At 45.8% G+C, this 14,088-nt stretch overlaps 1 protein-coding gene across 1 annotated transcript; it reads left to right on the top strand.

Annotated features, from left to right (window-relative positions):
- Positions 1-2,805: 2,805 nt before the first annotated feature.
- On the top strand, positions 2,806-13,130 carry TACR2 (tachykinin receptor 2). The gene is made up of 5 exons (XM_027660999.1): positions 2,806-3,203; positions 6,873-7,067; positions 10,118-10,274; positions 10,889-11,085; positions 12,260-13,130. The coding sequence occupies exons 1-5, from the start codon at positions 2,806-2,808 to the stop codon at positions 12,453-12,455; spliced, it is 1,143 nt and encodes a 380-aa protein (XP_027516800.1). The 3' UTR covers positions 12,456-13,130.
- The last annotated feature ends 958 nt before the right edge of the window (positions 13,131-14,088 follow it).

Genomic DNA, 14,088 nt, shown 5'->3' with positions numbered 1-14,088 from the left:
AGTCATAAAAAGCCATAGTCTGCAGAACATTTGACTCAGGGAATTAGGAGAACTGCAGAAGAGGAAGTGAACCCACAGTTAGCCCTGCATGAAAGTGTGTCAGAAAGACACAAAGCTTTTCAGAGCTACCAAGAGGCATTTTTCTGCTTTCTTCCAGCCCATGCCTGGCTGATAAAGCTGCAGGCCAGCTTCACTTTCCCCCACCCAAAGTAGATGCTCACGGTCCTGCTCTCAGACCTGTTCCCTGGACAAAGGTTCTTCCTCCCAAAACAGAGTTCAACTTGCAATACAATTAAAGCCTCTACTGCCTGTATTACCTTGTATTATGTTTCCAAAACACAAAACATCCCTCGATCACCCTTCCCAATCTTGCAGACCTGCATCTTTTGTTTGCACCTCTCACCCTTTGCTCAGACCTGGGATCAGTGACTCAGCACAAGGAACGTTTGGCCTTGAACAATCCTGCCCATAATAAAAACAACTGTGAAAACAGCCAAACCCAAAAACCTTTCTCCCAGATAGTCTCCTTCTCTGGTACAACTCCAAAATCATTGGAGAGGTGGGTTTTACCCACAGTCCCAGGCACATGCAACTTCCCTGAGGAATTTGGGGCCCACCTTTATCAAAAATCACTCCAGTTTTCAAGTCAAAAGGCTGATAGTACACACTAAGTCACTGGCAGGGCTCCAGGATGATAACCTTGTCAATGCACAACCAGCAAAGGAATAAAAGGTGTGGGTGTGGATAAAGGAAAGCAAATCCCTCCTGACTTGTACAATGAAATATTGACCAAAGGGTGACTGCTCTCCGATTATCACCTGAGTAACAGATCAGGAAGCAGGGCAGACAGTTCAGAAGAAGGTTCCTAGGAAACCTGGGCACTCTGACTGTCTTCAAAGTCAGCCAAGAGAGGTTATGGTTTCACCATTGAAAGGTCAATAAGTACAGCCCTTTTTCCAAGTGCTTGCTTATGTTTTGCTTTCCACAACTGATAAAGCACTTAAACTGCGCTCCCAGCTAAACATATGGAGGGTTTTGCTCAGATTCTCCTTTGAATTTGCAGAGATTTGAGAGATGAAGAAAAAAAATAATCTGAAGAACACTATTAGCTGTTGAATTCATGTTGCAAATCAGGAAGAGCCCTCCTGGACTGTGCACAGAAAGTGAAAGGTCCATAAGCTGCTTAATGAGGTGTCAGCGGAAGACTTTGAAGGAGAGCTTGGAACAGCCTTGCAATGCATGCTGGAAGATATGGGCAAGTGTGGTTTTGCAGTTTCTAGGTAGGGAAGTGAGTGGAATTGCCTGCAGGGAAGTGAGTGGGATTGCCTGCAAGGAAGTCTACTGTGAAGAGAAGGAGATATTATATGTAGTACTACAGGTATTGATTTCTTAAAAAAACAACATTTGGGCAATACCATATCTGCTTTAAAGAGTTGCAGGTGTTAGGTGATGGGTAATCTCAAGGTTGCCTCCAGAAATTAATGAAGAGTCCAGGCTGAGCTGGTTGAGAGGATCTTGAATGGATAAATACTGCCCTGTTACAGGAGAGGCTGGCACAAGCTGCAGCTCCAGGAGCTCGAAAACTACTGCCCTCCCAGCACCCTGCATGCTTCCTGAATCCTGAAAGCAGGTTTTCATACCTGAAGCACTTTCAGCTTCCAGGAGAACAGGCACGAGCCAGTGCCAAGTACTCTTGGAATTCTCAACCTCAGTGTGTTGCTTATGTTTCTGCTCTGAACTTTAGAGCTGGCAGCGAGCAAGAGTGTGTGCTCTGAGCAGAGTCAGGGGTTCCTCTTCCCTGTGAGGACCCGAAACTTCTGCACTACATTTCTAGAGCATACCCTGGGAAAGGGGATGCAGCCATCCAAAGAGAAGGACCTTGCTGAATTGTATTAAATGTAGCTTCTCTCTTGCTGTGAGAGCTCGTGGGAAAACAAAGGAAGGGTCCTGGAAACTCAAGGATTGCAGGACTGGTAAACCTGGCAAAGTCACTACCCTTGCACTTACGCCTGTAAAATCCTGATACAGCAGTGAGACCATTTCAGAGGTTATTCAAAACTGGGCGGGGCAGGGGGTAAAACTTCAAGTACCACTTTGCCACATTTCATTTGATGTCAAATTGGTTGTTTAGTTTTTCCCCAGAAGAGACTCCACCTCCTTTCAAAGTCCCCTTAAAACCTGTAGAGATTTTATCCCAGCGCGACTCCTGCCTCGCGTTTAGTAGTTACACAGGGAAAGAAAAGCAAATGTCCTCAGTCCCACTGCAGAGGATTCAGACACCTGGTTCTTTGGAAAAGAAAAGCAAATGTCCTCAGTCCCGCTGCAGAGGATTCAGACACCTGGTTCTTTGGAAAATCCCTGCCCTGGAAAAGGATTTCCACTTGGATTGAAGTGTTTTATGGCTTGATACTTCTACTTATATTTTCTTGACCCTAAAAGTAATCTAAAGGAAGACACCGCTTGTCACCGACCTGGAAAACACCTTCCTTCCCTCCATCTTTTTAGTTCCTTTTTAGAGGAAAAATAAACTTAAGGGAGAGAGTTGTTTGTTAGGTTTTACTTGTCAAGTGGAGGTTAAAATGCCAGGGAAGAAGGAGGACGCCCTTGGCATCACTCATCTCCTCCTGGAACTGCATTGCATCACTTGGAAAACAGGATGAGAGGATGAGGCACCTCAGCCTGATGTCTTTTTAACAGCCCTTAGTTACATGCATGGAAATTCATACCACCACCATCTACTGCAAGAAAATGAGCAGATGCCAGAAGATTTTCCTTTACACTTAGACGAAGAAGAAAACCACGGGCATGTTGTCTGTTTTTAATGCCAGCAACGTTTCACAGGCTGACTCCCTCGAGGACAGTGGCAACTGGACGTGGGTGACCCAGTTCACCCAGCCAGGATGGAGAATTGCTTTGTGGGCTATCACCTATTCCTTCATCGTTATCACATCCATCGTTGGAAACGTCACCATTATCTGGATTATCCTTGCACACAGGAGAATGAGGACCACTACCAACTACTTCATCGTGAATCTGGCTCTTTCGGATCTGCTGATGTCTGCTTTCAACACCATCTTCAATTTTATTTATGCCAGTCACAACGTCTGGTATTTTGGCGAGGAATTCTGCAGGTTTCAGAACTGGTTCCCCATCACTGCAATGTTTGTGAGCATTTACTCCATGACAGCTGTGGCTGCAGAGAGGTAAGAGGAGAATGGAGAAGATAAGGTCCAAAAATCCCCTGTAAGTCATAAAAAATCACTGCAATATTTTGTGCAATTGGCCCCCAATTTTGTGCAATTGGCCCACAATTTGTGCAATTGTGTCAGATGTCTTATCAGCAAAGTGGGACAAGTACCAAACTATGGGGTTTGATGCTAATTATGATGTGATCTTCTGTTTTATCCCTGGCCTGAATCACACACAAATCTGTAACAAGGGGAAGTGGCTGGTATTTTGTTGTTCCCACATTATTGACCATAAATTGTTTCCCAGCCATCCTGCAAACTCTTCTGTGGCTTTGGGGTGGGGGGTTTTTGTTGTTCGTTTTTTTAAACCATCAGAAGGATATTTCCAGAGAAATGAGGATACGCTGTGGAACGTTGAAAGTATTAGCATCCTCAGTCCTGCTGTGAGCCCAGCAAAACACCAGAAATAATGGGAATTAGATCAGAAATGGCAGTCTGCTCCCATAGTTCACTAGAATGACTTATTCCAAGAGGGAGTAATAACAGCGATTTTGTTTGACTTCTGGGGTAATTTGGTACTTCCATAATATTCTCTTCCATCTGCCAAGTCACTTTTACTTGAGCTTAAATTTGTGGAGTCTGACTGTGTTTACAGCTCATTGTTAAATAACATGGAGCTGTTTTTCTTTTAAATAGAAAGTGGCCAAAAGTTCGTGGGAATTTCCTCCCTTACAGGCAATGGTGTGTACAAGAAGTAGAGGAGGTTAAGCTCCCTTCTAGGCTTTCTACCCTCATTCCTTCCATCCTTCCTGTCTTCCCTCCGTTACTTCCACTCTCTGCCTGGCGCCAGGAATATTTCTATCTTTTCCATACTGTGTCCCTGCCACAACCCCACGGGTGAAGGTCTTCCCTGGGACAGCCAAACCCAGCATCGAGAAACACTGGCAGTCCTTTATCAAGCCCTGCTGTTGACTTTGCAGTTTCCTTCAGGTTTCCTCTGTTCCTTATCAACCAGGCCCCTTCCAGCTCCCTCGGGAGGGGAGCCAGTGTCCCTGTGGAGCCATCCAAACAGCGCTGCTCTCTGAGTTATCGGGGTCGCTTCCCTAACTCCCGCCCTGCTCGCAGCTCGCTCACACCGGCATACCCAGCCTCGGGGAAAAAATCAATACACAAATCGCACCAGACAAACAAACTGGGAGAGGAATGAGGGCTTTCCCCTTTGGTTAATTCCTGCTGAAACCCGCGCCGGAGCTGGGGACGCGGCACGGGACAGGACAGTGGCCCCTGCGGCCGCTGGAAGGAGCGCTCACAAGCACAGGGATAGGGATGAGTGACGTGTTTGTCAGTCTGCAGCTGTCCAGATGAAAGCAAATCCCTATTTGGAATCAATGGCAACTCACTTTTAGACTCAAATACACTTTTGCTGCTCCTGGCTTTAAATCGAGGGTTGTTGGTAACTGCTGCTTTTTATACATGTTGTCTGCTAAAGGATATTATTTTTAAAAAGCCATTTCAACCTGTCCTCATGCTTCCCTGCTCTTGTTCCTTGGGGATTTTTAGTGAAAGCACCTATACAGCCAAAATCTCTTTAGTCACATGGCACAGACCAGAAAGAAAACTTGGCACCTCACTGCAAACCATATTTAGCTATTCTTTCCTTAGCCTTAAAATAGACCCTGACACTGTCTCCTGGAAACTCGCCACTTCCATTTATTGTTATGAGAACTTGCCCACTCAGGCTCCAGTGTTTAACTTCGATAAAACAATGTCTTTTGAAGCAGTTTATTGTAAGGAAGAAGGCTAAGAAGTGACAGCTCTAAGTCATCTTTGTCCCTGTGGAAAAGTCCCTGGTGATACTGCTCACCACTAGGTTTAGGATCGCTCTGTTTCCCCATTCCAAGCTGTTTAGGGTTTAGGATTACTCTGTTTCCCCGTCCTGGAGCAGCTCTTTCCACTGCAGTGCTCCAGGCACAAAAGTAGCCTATTGGTTTCCCATTCCAGTTAGCAAAGGCTCCTAGGACCTGTCTGGAAAGTGTGCAAGCGTGCCCAAAATTGTGTTTTGTCTATATGGGATGAGGACCAGAGAAAGGGTGCCACTACTGCGGTCCCAGCATCCTGGGATGTCACGTGGAGCAGGGCACAGAGAGAGAGCACAGGGAGCAGGGGGGCAAAGGCAGTGCTGCCACACAGCAAAAGCGACCAGGAGATCTCAGCAGGTTTGGTAAATCTCCCAACTTGCAGGACCTCGCCTAAAATCCCAGCTCACCTCAGGGGTGCACCCCTGGCTGAGTGGAAAGCCTCCACCCAGCAGCCCTGTAACACCTCTGACGTGGGCTATGACAGCACAGGGACTGGCATCATTTATTCCCAGGACTTGTCGTTCACCGAGAGCCACAGATCATCATTTCAGGCACTTCTATGGGCAAATACTCTGGAGAATATTCACCACTTCCTGACCAGACTTGAGCACTGTATAACACTGCCTACAGTAAGCTAATGAAAAGCAAGGTGACATGAAAATTTTATAGCTAAATAAGGCTCTGCTGCCGTGTGGCCCTGGATCACTCCCTGTTCTGCAGAGCTCCCTCTCACTGGCCTGGCCAAGGGACAGAACAATTTGCTATGATTTTTGCTATGAAAACTAGGAGGCAATAGGCATTTGCCACTCTATTTTGGCTTTGTAACAACCATGACAAAGAACAGGGGAAGCATGACAAGAAATGCATAATTGATTATGTACTTGTTACGACACCGTGTGTTTCCACACAGGGAACTTAAAACCAGAGAGTGCCCCGGGCTCGTGAGTAATCCAAGAGTCAGAAGTGCTGTGAGGGCTCTGAGCAGGTGTGGGAAGGAGGGGTCAGCACTTCCCTTCCACTGCAAGCACAAGTGCTCGGGCTTTTACAAATGGAGGTGGATAACACAAGTTTTCCACAGCTAAAAATCAGTGGGAAAAAATTCAGGGTAAAGGATACTCAAGACCCCCGTCTGCTCTTGTGATAATATGAGGCATCAGAGATTGGCATACTTAGGAGGAAACAGCATAATAGACTGTGCTTTTTTTGGTAAAGAATTTGAAAAATTAATTTAAAAAAAAAACGGAGAGAGAATACTTTTTACAAGGGCCTGGCATGACAAGACAAGGGGGAATGGTTTCACACTGACAGAGGGCAGGGTTAGATTGGATATTAGGAAGACATTCTTCCCCTATGAGGGTGGTGAAGCCCTGGCACAGGTTGCCCAGAGAAGCTGTGGATGCCACACCCCTGGAAGTGTTCAAGGCCAGGTTGGACAGGGCTTGGAGCCCAGCTCAGGTGTCCCTGACCATGTCTGGGGGATTGGAACTAGGTAGTCATTAAGGTCCCTTCCAACCCAAACCATTCTGGCGTTCTATGAAAAATTCCATACGGGGAATATTTGCAAAGACCATATGCAGAAGATAGAGATGACTGCTTCCTCCCCAGACCAGAAGCGTCCATCCCCACGGGTTTAATATATCCTGCCCTAAGACTTGCAGTCATTCTCTTCAGAAAGGATTCAGTTACATGATTTATGGCCTGGAAGCTATCAAAATTTCTGTATTAATAAAGCCCACTATACAGTCCTGCTGAGTTTTTACAGTTGCTCTATGTGCTGTATAGATTACCAGTGTAACTGTAAAAGCCTTACCCGTGTTTCTTGCAGGTATGTGGCAATAATTCACCCCTTCAAGCCCAGGCTCTCTGCTGCAAGCACCAGAGTCATCATTGGGATAATCTGGCTGGTGGCATTTGGGCTGGCATTCCCACAGTGCTTCTACGCCGAGATCCTGATGGACAACGGAACCACGAAATGCATCGTGGTCTGGCCTGACGACGCTGGATCCAAGCACCAGCTCACGTAAGAGAAACAATAAAACCCCCAGTTCAGGCAGAAGTTAACTAAGGAAATTAATTTCATCTCAAACTGTTGGTTATGGGGAGTGCTGGGAGAGAGGGCAGGGGAATAGAGGGCTGGGCAGCCAACCTATGCTCAATTTAAGCCAACTGTGGAAAAAGCTCCTAGGTGATCATGGTTCAGGATAAAGAAAGGCCATGTGCCATCCTGCCCTGCTTTGAAAACTGGTCATAAGGTCTAGAAACCCTAAATGCAGAGCTTGGTGGATTTAAGAGAAAGGAGTGTGAAAAGTCTCTAAACAAGCAATAAATGCTGGTTGCAAAAATTTTGGATTTTCTTCCTCCCTGGGGTAGGAGGAAACTGGGTATCTTTAATGCTGATAAGCCATGTAATTAGTTAAAAATTATGCTGCTCTTTTTTGGGGGAAAAGGAAAATAAAACCTGAGAGGAGCATGCTTCAAACATCCTGAGGTTTTATAGCCTGATTTATCTGAGCACACATCTGCGCCCCCAGAAGTTCCTAAGCCTCACAGAGATTTCCTCCTGCTTTTAAACAAGATTGTTCAAACAGATGAAACAACCCATACCCCACATGTAGGGGATCTGCTGTGATTACTCATTATTCAAAGCATGTGATACACAGAGCAGTCTGAGAAATTTATCAAGCAAAACATATTTATGCAAAGTACTAATGGAAGAACTGCGGAAAAGGAACAAATCGATTAATAAAGTGGAAACAATTTTTCAAACCAAAACCACATGCTAAACTCCCTGAGTTCACTCTGCACTCTGAATCCTTTTGCCCAGCTCCATGCACATTTTTCCTTGCTCAGTCTTAATCTCTGGCAGACAGCTGGATGCCTTCTAAGGTTAAGTTATTACCAAACTAACAGGTTTTCACACTAATATGTGCCAAGTTCCAGGAGCTTCACATAATTTTGGCCAAGCTGCAGCATATTCAAACACCGATAGCCAGTCTCCAGAGTCACAGAAGAGCAAAATCAGGCTCACATCACGTTGGGTGATGCTCCTCCTGGTTGGTACCCCTTGGGACATGGTGTGGAGCACAGTGTGCAAGGCTCCAGCCAACTGAGAAGGTGGGAGAGTAGATAATCACTAATAGATGAGTCACTGATGGCTATTTCATTCAGATGAACAGTGTGAGGTTTATTTCTCCCACATCCATGGTTTGGGAAGGATTGAAACAAGTTTCCCAGCATGCCAACGAAATCTCTGTGGGCTGGAAAGTCTGGTCCTGAACATGGCAAATAGCAGGGGCAGGTTCTTTCTGGGATCCCCAGCTGAAGAGCAGCAGCTCCTGACCACAACACATCATTCACTCACTCACTCTCCCTGAACAGCCTCATATCTGCGGGTTTCAGCATCTCTCCTAGAAAGGAAGTTGGAAGCACTGCTCCCCAGAAATCATACTGAGTGATGGATTTGCTGGGACAGATGCCTGCAACACAGACCATGGAGAAAAAGCTGTGTGCAGCCATTCATGTGCTAGTCCAAATAATGAGGGACAGAAATACTAAAGAACCCAAAGAAAACCCAAAAGAATGGAGAACTGGGTTCCACTGTTGACTGTGGGTCCTCCAAATCCTTTGCAATTGAGTAAAATCAGCCTTCGGGATTTCTAGATAACAGAGCAAAGGAAAATCCTTTTCTGTGGGAAAAATGTGTGTAATTATGATTAGAAACAAGTAAGAAAAACCCCAAACAATGCACTGTGACTGCCAGTGCCTGAGAAATATTGGATATGAAGGGAATGAATCCACAGAAGTTTAACCAGAATGAAGAACCTTAACAACAGAGGATTTTTTTTTTCTGGTGACAGGTTAACTTTGCAGTGAAGCAGTAAAGCTACAAGACTAAAAGTTCCTTTTTGCATGTGCTCAAGCTTAGCAATAGGATGTATGTTTAGCTTATATCCTCTCCTCTTCCCTGGATGGGAACCCTAAAAGGGCTTTGCTGCACTCCACACATCATTAGACCTTCAAAACCAGCACTGCTCTGAGGACAACTGGAAAAGGTGGAAGACAGGCAGGGACAAACTTGCCACATTTCACAAATACAGTATTTTTCTATATGCAGCCAGTGCTGTGGTATTTGCAGCCACCCCAAGGAGCAAACACCACCGAGGGCCCCAACACCCATTTCAACAGTGCTCTCAAAGCAGCTGATGTGGGAGTAACCCCAGAGCCTTGTCATACTGAGAAAGACCATTTCCACCCACCCAGCCTTTTGGGGTCACTGCCAGCAGCGTGTGCCAGAGCCCTCCTGCCTAATCCTGGTTTTCATACTGTTTATGTTAATTTGACAGCTGCTGTAACTGAGTGAGCAGGTTGTTCCCTTCCCATAAATGGTACTTGCTTAAAATAATCAACCCCCAGCACGAGGGAACCAGCAGAAGTTTGTGGGGTAACGTGGAAGGCTGGGGAGGGCTGAGGTAAAATACAGCTGCAGGAAATGCCAGTCCTTTCAGCTGGAGCAGTAACCATTAGCCTGTTGGTGATATGTAACTGTACACACAAATAAAAACAGGCAGCTACACAAAGAGAGGCAATATTCCTTCCTCACTCTCTGCATCTTTGTGCACACTGTCAGCAGCCTTTTGCTGTCCCCAATCCAGGTTTTTTCCACTGTTGCCACTACTGCATTCATCAAATTACTGTATAATTTTTGGACTATTCCTTTTCCATTCCTGTGATTTAAAGGCTGAGAGTCTCAGCCATCTCTCTCCTGACTGCAGTGAGATAGCAAAGATCAGTGCACATGACCACGGACTGTAACCTTCCGATAAAAGATAAATTATGTTACTCTGTCTTGAAAGAGCAGTGAATCCAGCAGCCCAAGGACTCCTCATCGCCCCACAAGAGAGATGAGGTTTTGCTGTTTACAGAAGTCTCTATTACAACGGTTGTAGGCAAAATTTCTGCTTTGTGGTTGAAGTTGATGGGAGCCAGCCATACATGTCCAAAAGACAATTTCTGAAAGAGCCCTCTGAGAGCTATACCGACTGTGAAAACCTGCTTGTTCTTCTCTTTCAGGTACCACATTGCCGTGATCGTGTTGATTTATTTGCTGCCTTTAATGGTGATGTTTGTTGCATACAGCATTATAGGAATCACTCTGTGGAGCAGTGCAGTTCCAGGCAACCACCTCCACCGAGTCCGCTATGAACACCAAGTTAATGCCAAAAGAAAGGTCAGAAGTGAAACTTAAAAATCATTCCCCTCAGCACACCAGCTTTGCTGGCTCCAGTTCCAAAATGGAGCTTGGGGCGGGTAAAAAATCTTGTGGGATTGGGCATGAAAAGTTAACAAAATATTTTGGGCCAGGGCTAAAGAGCATCCCCCAGCAAGTTTGAAGAAAATGGTGATTAGATGCACCAGCCAGCCTGCAAGGAACAAAGGCTCACAGGAGCAGTCCAGTTCCCAGCAGTCCTTAGAGAGTAAAGCCTGGTGCCCAGTGAATCCACACCTTGCAGGATAAACCAGGGTAAAACTCTTGACAGGGTGAAGAGGTTTCAAAGTAACAGCAGTGTTCTCATTTCCCTGCACATCTCTCTGATGTAGAAGCAAGCAATTCCTCTGCAGGACTTGGTGTATCAGGAAACATTTGCTCTAACTCCCTCCCTGTTCCCAGTTTCCAACGCCACAGCTAGTTTCTTTGCCATAGCAGCCCAGCTCTACATTCCATACATTGCACTTCGTGAGGGTAAACCAGACCCAAAACAAATGCAGCACTTCCCATTGCCCCAGAAAGCTCAGACAACCACCCAGAGGCCCCAGAATAAACCCCTGGCTTTGTTTTCCTAGTTTGTGAAGACCATGGTGGTAGTGGTGATCATTTTTGCTGTCTGCTGGCTGCCCTATCACATATACTTCATCCTGGGGAGCTTTAAGGAAGACATCTACCAGCAAAAGTACATTCAGCAGGTGTATCTTGCAGTCTTCCTCCTTGCCATGAGCTCTACCATGTACAACCCCATCATATACTGCTGCCTTAACCAGAGGTGAGTAGTGTGCTTGTGTGTGCACAGAGAAAATGAAAATCTCAGTCTGAAAAAGCATAAATCTCTGGAGGAGAGAACAGCTGTGATTTTCAACTGCAGTCCACAGGCTGAGTGGATAACTTAATTTACACTTTGCTGATAATGTGAGATGGGGCACCCTCTGAGCGAGATTTTAAGTCAGCCCTTAAGATTTCCTGCCTCGGAATAAAATGCAGGCAAGCACATGTAAAATCAGTGCAGCCACATTTGCACCCAGTTCCACACTCAGACTATCCTACTTCCAAGGGAGGAATCTGTAATCCCTACAATGCATCTGCTGAGCTAATGCTGGGCTGGCTCAGCCACCTGCTCCTCCCAGGCCAGCCCCTCAACACAGCCCTGAGCCCCCCACAGTCCTGGGGAAGCAGGAGCAGTCCAGGGGGCATCCTGCTGCAGGTCCCATCCCGGCATGCACGAGGGAGTCCCCACGAGGGAGCAGCTGGGAGAGCACAACCCCATCGTGCCAAGAGATGTCCCTCTTGCTCTGTGCTGGTGTGTCGGGATGCAGAGCGTGGGAGCTGCTCCAGCTGCCCGTGGATCTCCATGCCAAGTCCTGCATCCCTAGCCCGCCTCTCCCTTCAGCCTGGCTGCATGCAGTTTGAGGGTAACCAAAGGCTTAACTCCAGAGGGACGCTGAGAGGCCTGTTTCAAACAGCACCCTGCCTGTAAGCTTGCAAAAGAAGACGGTTTTGCAGCCCATCTAGCCAACCTGCATTTAACATGTAACACCCAAACACATTCTCTCCCTCCTTTCTCAGAAAGCAGACAGCTTCTTCATTTAATAATTCATGTTTTTTTAAAAAAGCTTCCAGTGGGTAAACACATGTATTTTCCTCAGATGCTCTCAAATGCTGTTACCAGCATGGTCAGCATCATCTACTGAGCACATCAAACAGCCTGCCATTTCATTGATCTTATATATTTACTTAAAATATATGGAAATCTGATCATAAACTCCTATTGCACCTCCCTCTGTGGTTTTATACATTTAGCTCTTTACCTCTCTCCTTTGATTTCAATAGAAATTTTTTACTTCCATGGTCATCCACAGGTAGAACCAAGTCATGAATTTGTTCATTCTCTGTGCAATTAAAAAGGTCATTTCACCACTTAATTTCTTTTGTCACATTGACAGGTTTCGTTCTGGTTTCAAGTTGGCCTTCCGGTGGTGTCCGTGCATAAAAGCAACTGAAAAAGACAAACTTAAACTTACGTCCCCATCCCTTTACCAGACAACCCACAGGAAGTCAAGAACAAGCAGTTTCGACACAGGAACTCAGGTGAATGAGAAAGAGAAGATATCATTTACCCTCACCCAACTAAAGCTCTGATTTCCTCCTCCTGGTTCTGGCTCTATCCTCACACACCATGTCAGGGCAGCAGATTTGCAGAAGCCCAAGGCAGATCGTTTTTTCTGGGGCAACTGTTTCCTACAAGACTTCTTTAGATGCCATCAGCATTAAAAGCAGCCTGCTGGTAATACTTGTGTCCATGTAGGTCCAAATATCACCCAGCTATGGATGTAAGTTTAGCTCTCCCATACATCAACAACTGCAATACAGAACAGAGATCATGCCCATGAGGTCAGAAGAGCAGCAGACCTGAGGCAGTGCCCATCAGTGGAACAGCAATTATTCTCTTCCACATAGTGATCTCCTGCCTTCTCTTCCACCAAGACACTTAAATCTGGAAAAGAGGTGCTGGAGCAGCAGCAGAGGTGCTGGGGCTCATCTGGCCCAGTTTGGATGGACCACCAGGGCTGTGTGGGCAGCTAAGTCCCATGGCTCAGCAGCCCCAAGGCAGGTAAGACTGTGGATCAAAGCTTGTTTATATCAAAGGCAAATACTAACACCTCGACACTGAAAAATCAGGCCTGCCCTGAAAATTTTCTGAGTTCTGGAATTTTCATGCCTGCAATTTCCCCAGCACTACCTCTCATGAGTTAAAAAAGAGAGAAACAGTTCCTTAAGACGTCATCATTGCATGGATTTCTATAACCTTGTACCAAAATACGATGTCATTTTCCTATTAAACTGTTAAACTCCTATTAACAAGGGATTCCTCCTTCACATAGTTAATTATGGAGCCTAATTTGGAGAGTGAGGCTCTCTGGAGAGTCAGCAGCCAGGTGTGGGCTGCCCACTGTTTTGGTCAGTGCTCATGGATCCATTCTGAATCCTTCCCCTCCTTTTAGTCCTAACAGCAGCCTGACCCATCACTGTCTTTTCCCAGACAGTCCCTTCATCTTCTCTTTCCAGACTTACCCCATATTTATCCTCACTGCTCTTCTCTTCTCAGATATGAAAATAAAGGCTGAAACATGTAATCTTCCAAGCCTGAGGCATTTATGTGCAGGCATGCAAAACAGGAGGAGCTGAAATATAAATATTATATAAAAGTAATACAGCATTTAATACTGGTGTGATAAGTAGCACCTCACAATCACCTTCACCTCTCACAAATGGTTTGTAAAGAATATCACAGAGCCAAACCTTAGTGATTAAAAAGCTCCTATAATGTCAACAAGATCATTATCTCAAATATTCCCCTTTGCTCTGTGAAAGTAAATCTACAAAGTGCTTCCAGGCTTAAATTCTGCAGTAAATCCAGAGAAATGATTTGCGGCTTGAACCGAAAGAGTACTCAGGGATATGATTTTCCCAAGCCTGTTTCAGTACAGAAACCAGTAGATATATCTTCCTTGTCCACTTCCCCACCTCTCTGGCTGCTGTGGAGAACAATAATGTTATGCAGAGGCCCAACAAACTTGTCCCACTAATGGGACAATAGAGCCCAGGGCTGTATGCCCTTCTGGAAAAGTTCACAATTTTATGTCATTCCAGCAGGTAGTTTCTAGTCCAGAGGTTACCTGGCCAGCCCTTCTACCTGGCCAGCCTGCTCCTCCCAAGGTTGTGCTGCTGGTGTGTGCAGGGGGCAGAGGGGGAGCAGGAAGAGGCATTTACA

The sequence above is a fragment of the Corapipo altera genome, unplaced genomic scaffold (genome assembly GCF_003945725.1).
Source record: "Corapipo altera isolate COAL_440 unplaced genomic scaffold, ASM394572v1 133, whole genome shotgun sequence".
NCBI classification, from domain to species: domain Eukaryota; kingdom Metazoa; phylum Chordata; class Aves; order Passeriformes; family Pipridae; genus Corapipo; species Corapipo altera.
This window is presented reverse-complemented; position numbering and strand designations above follow the sequence as displayed.

What these genes read in the sequence shown, in the direction of transcription:
- TACR2 (XM_027660999.1), top strand. Translation starts at nt 2,806, where the DNA reads ATGTTGTCTGTTTTTAATGCCAGCAACGTTTCACAGGCTGACTCCCTC. An exon ending in GGATCCAAGCACCAGCTCAC is followed by an intron (nt 7,068 to 10,117) that starts GTAAGAGAAACA and finishes CTTCTCTTTCAG; the next exon opens with GTACCACATTGCCGTGATCG. An exon ending in TACTGCTGCCTTAACCAGAG is followed by an intron (nt 11,086 to 12,259) that starts GTGAGTAGTGTG and finishes TCACATTGACAG; the next exon opens with GTTTCGTTCTGGTTTCAAGT.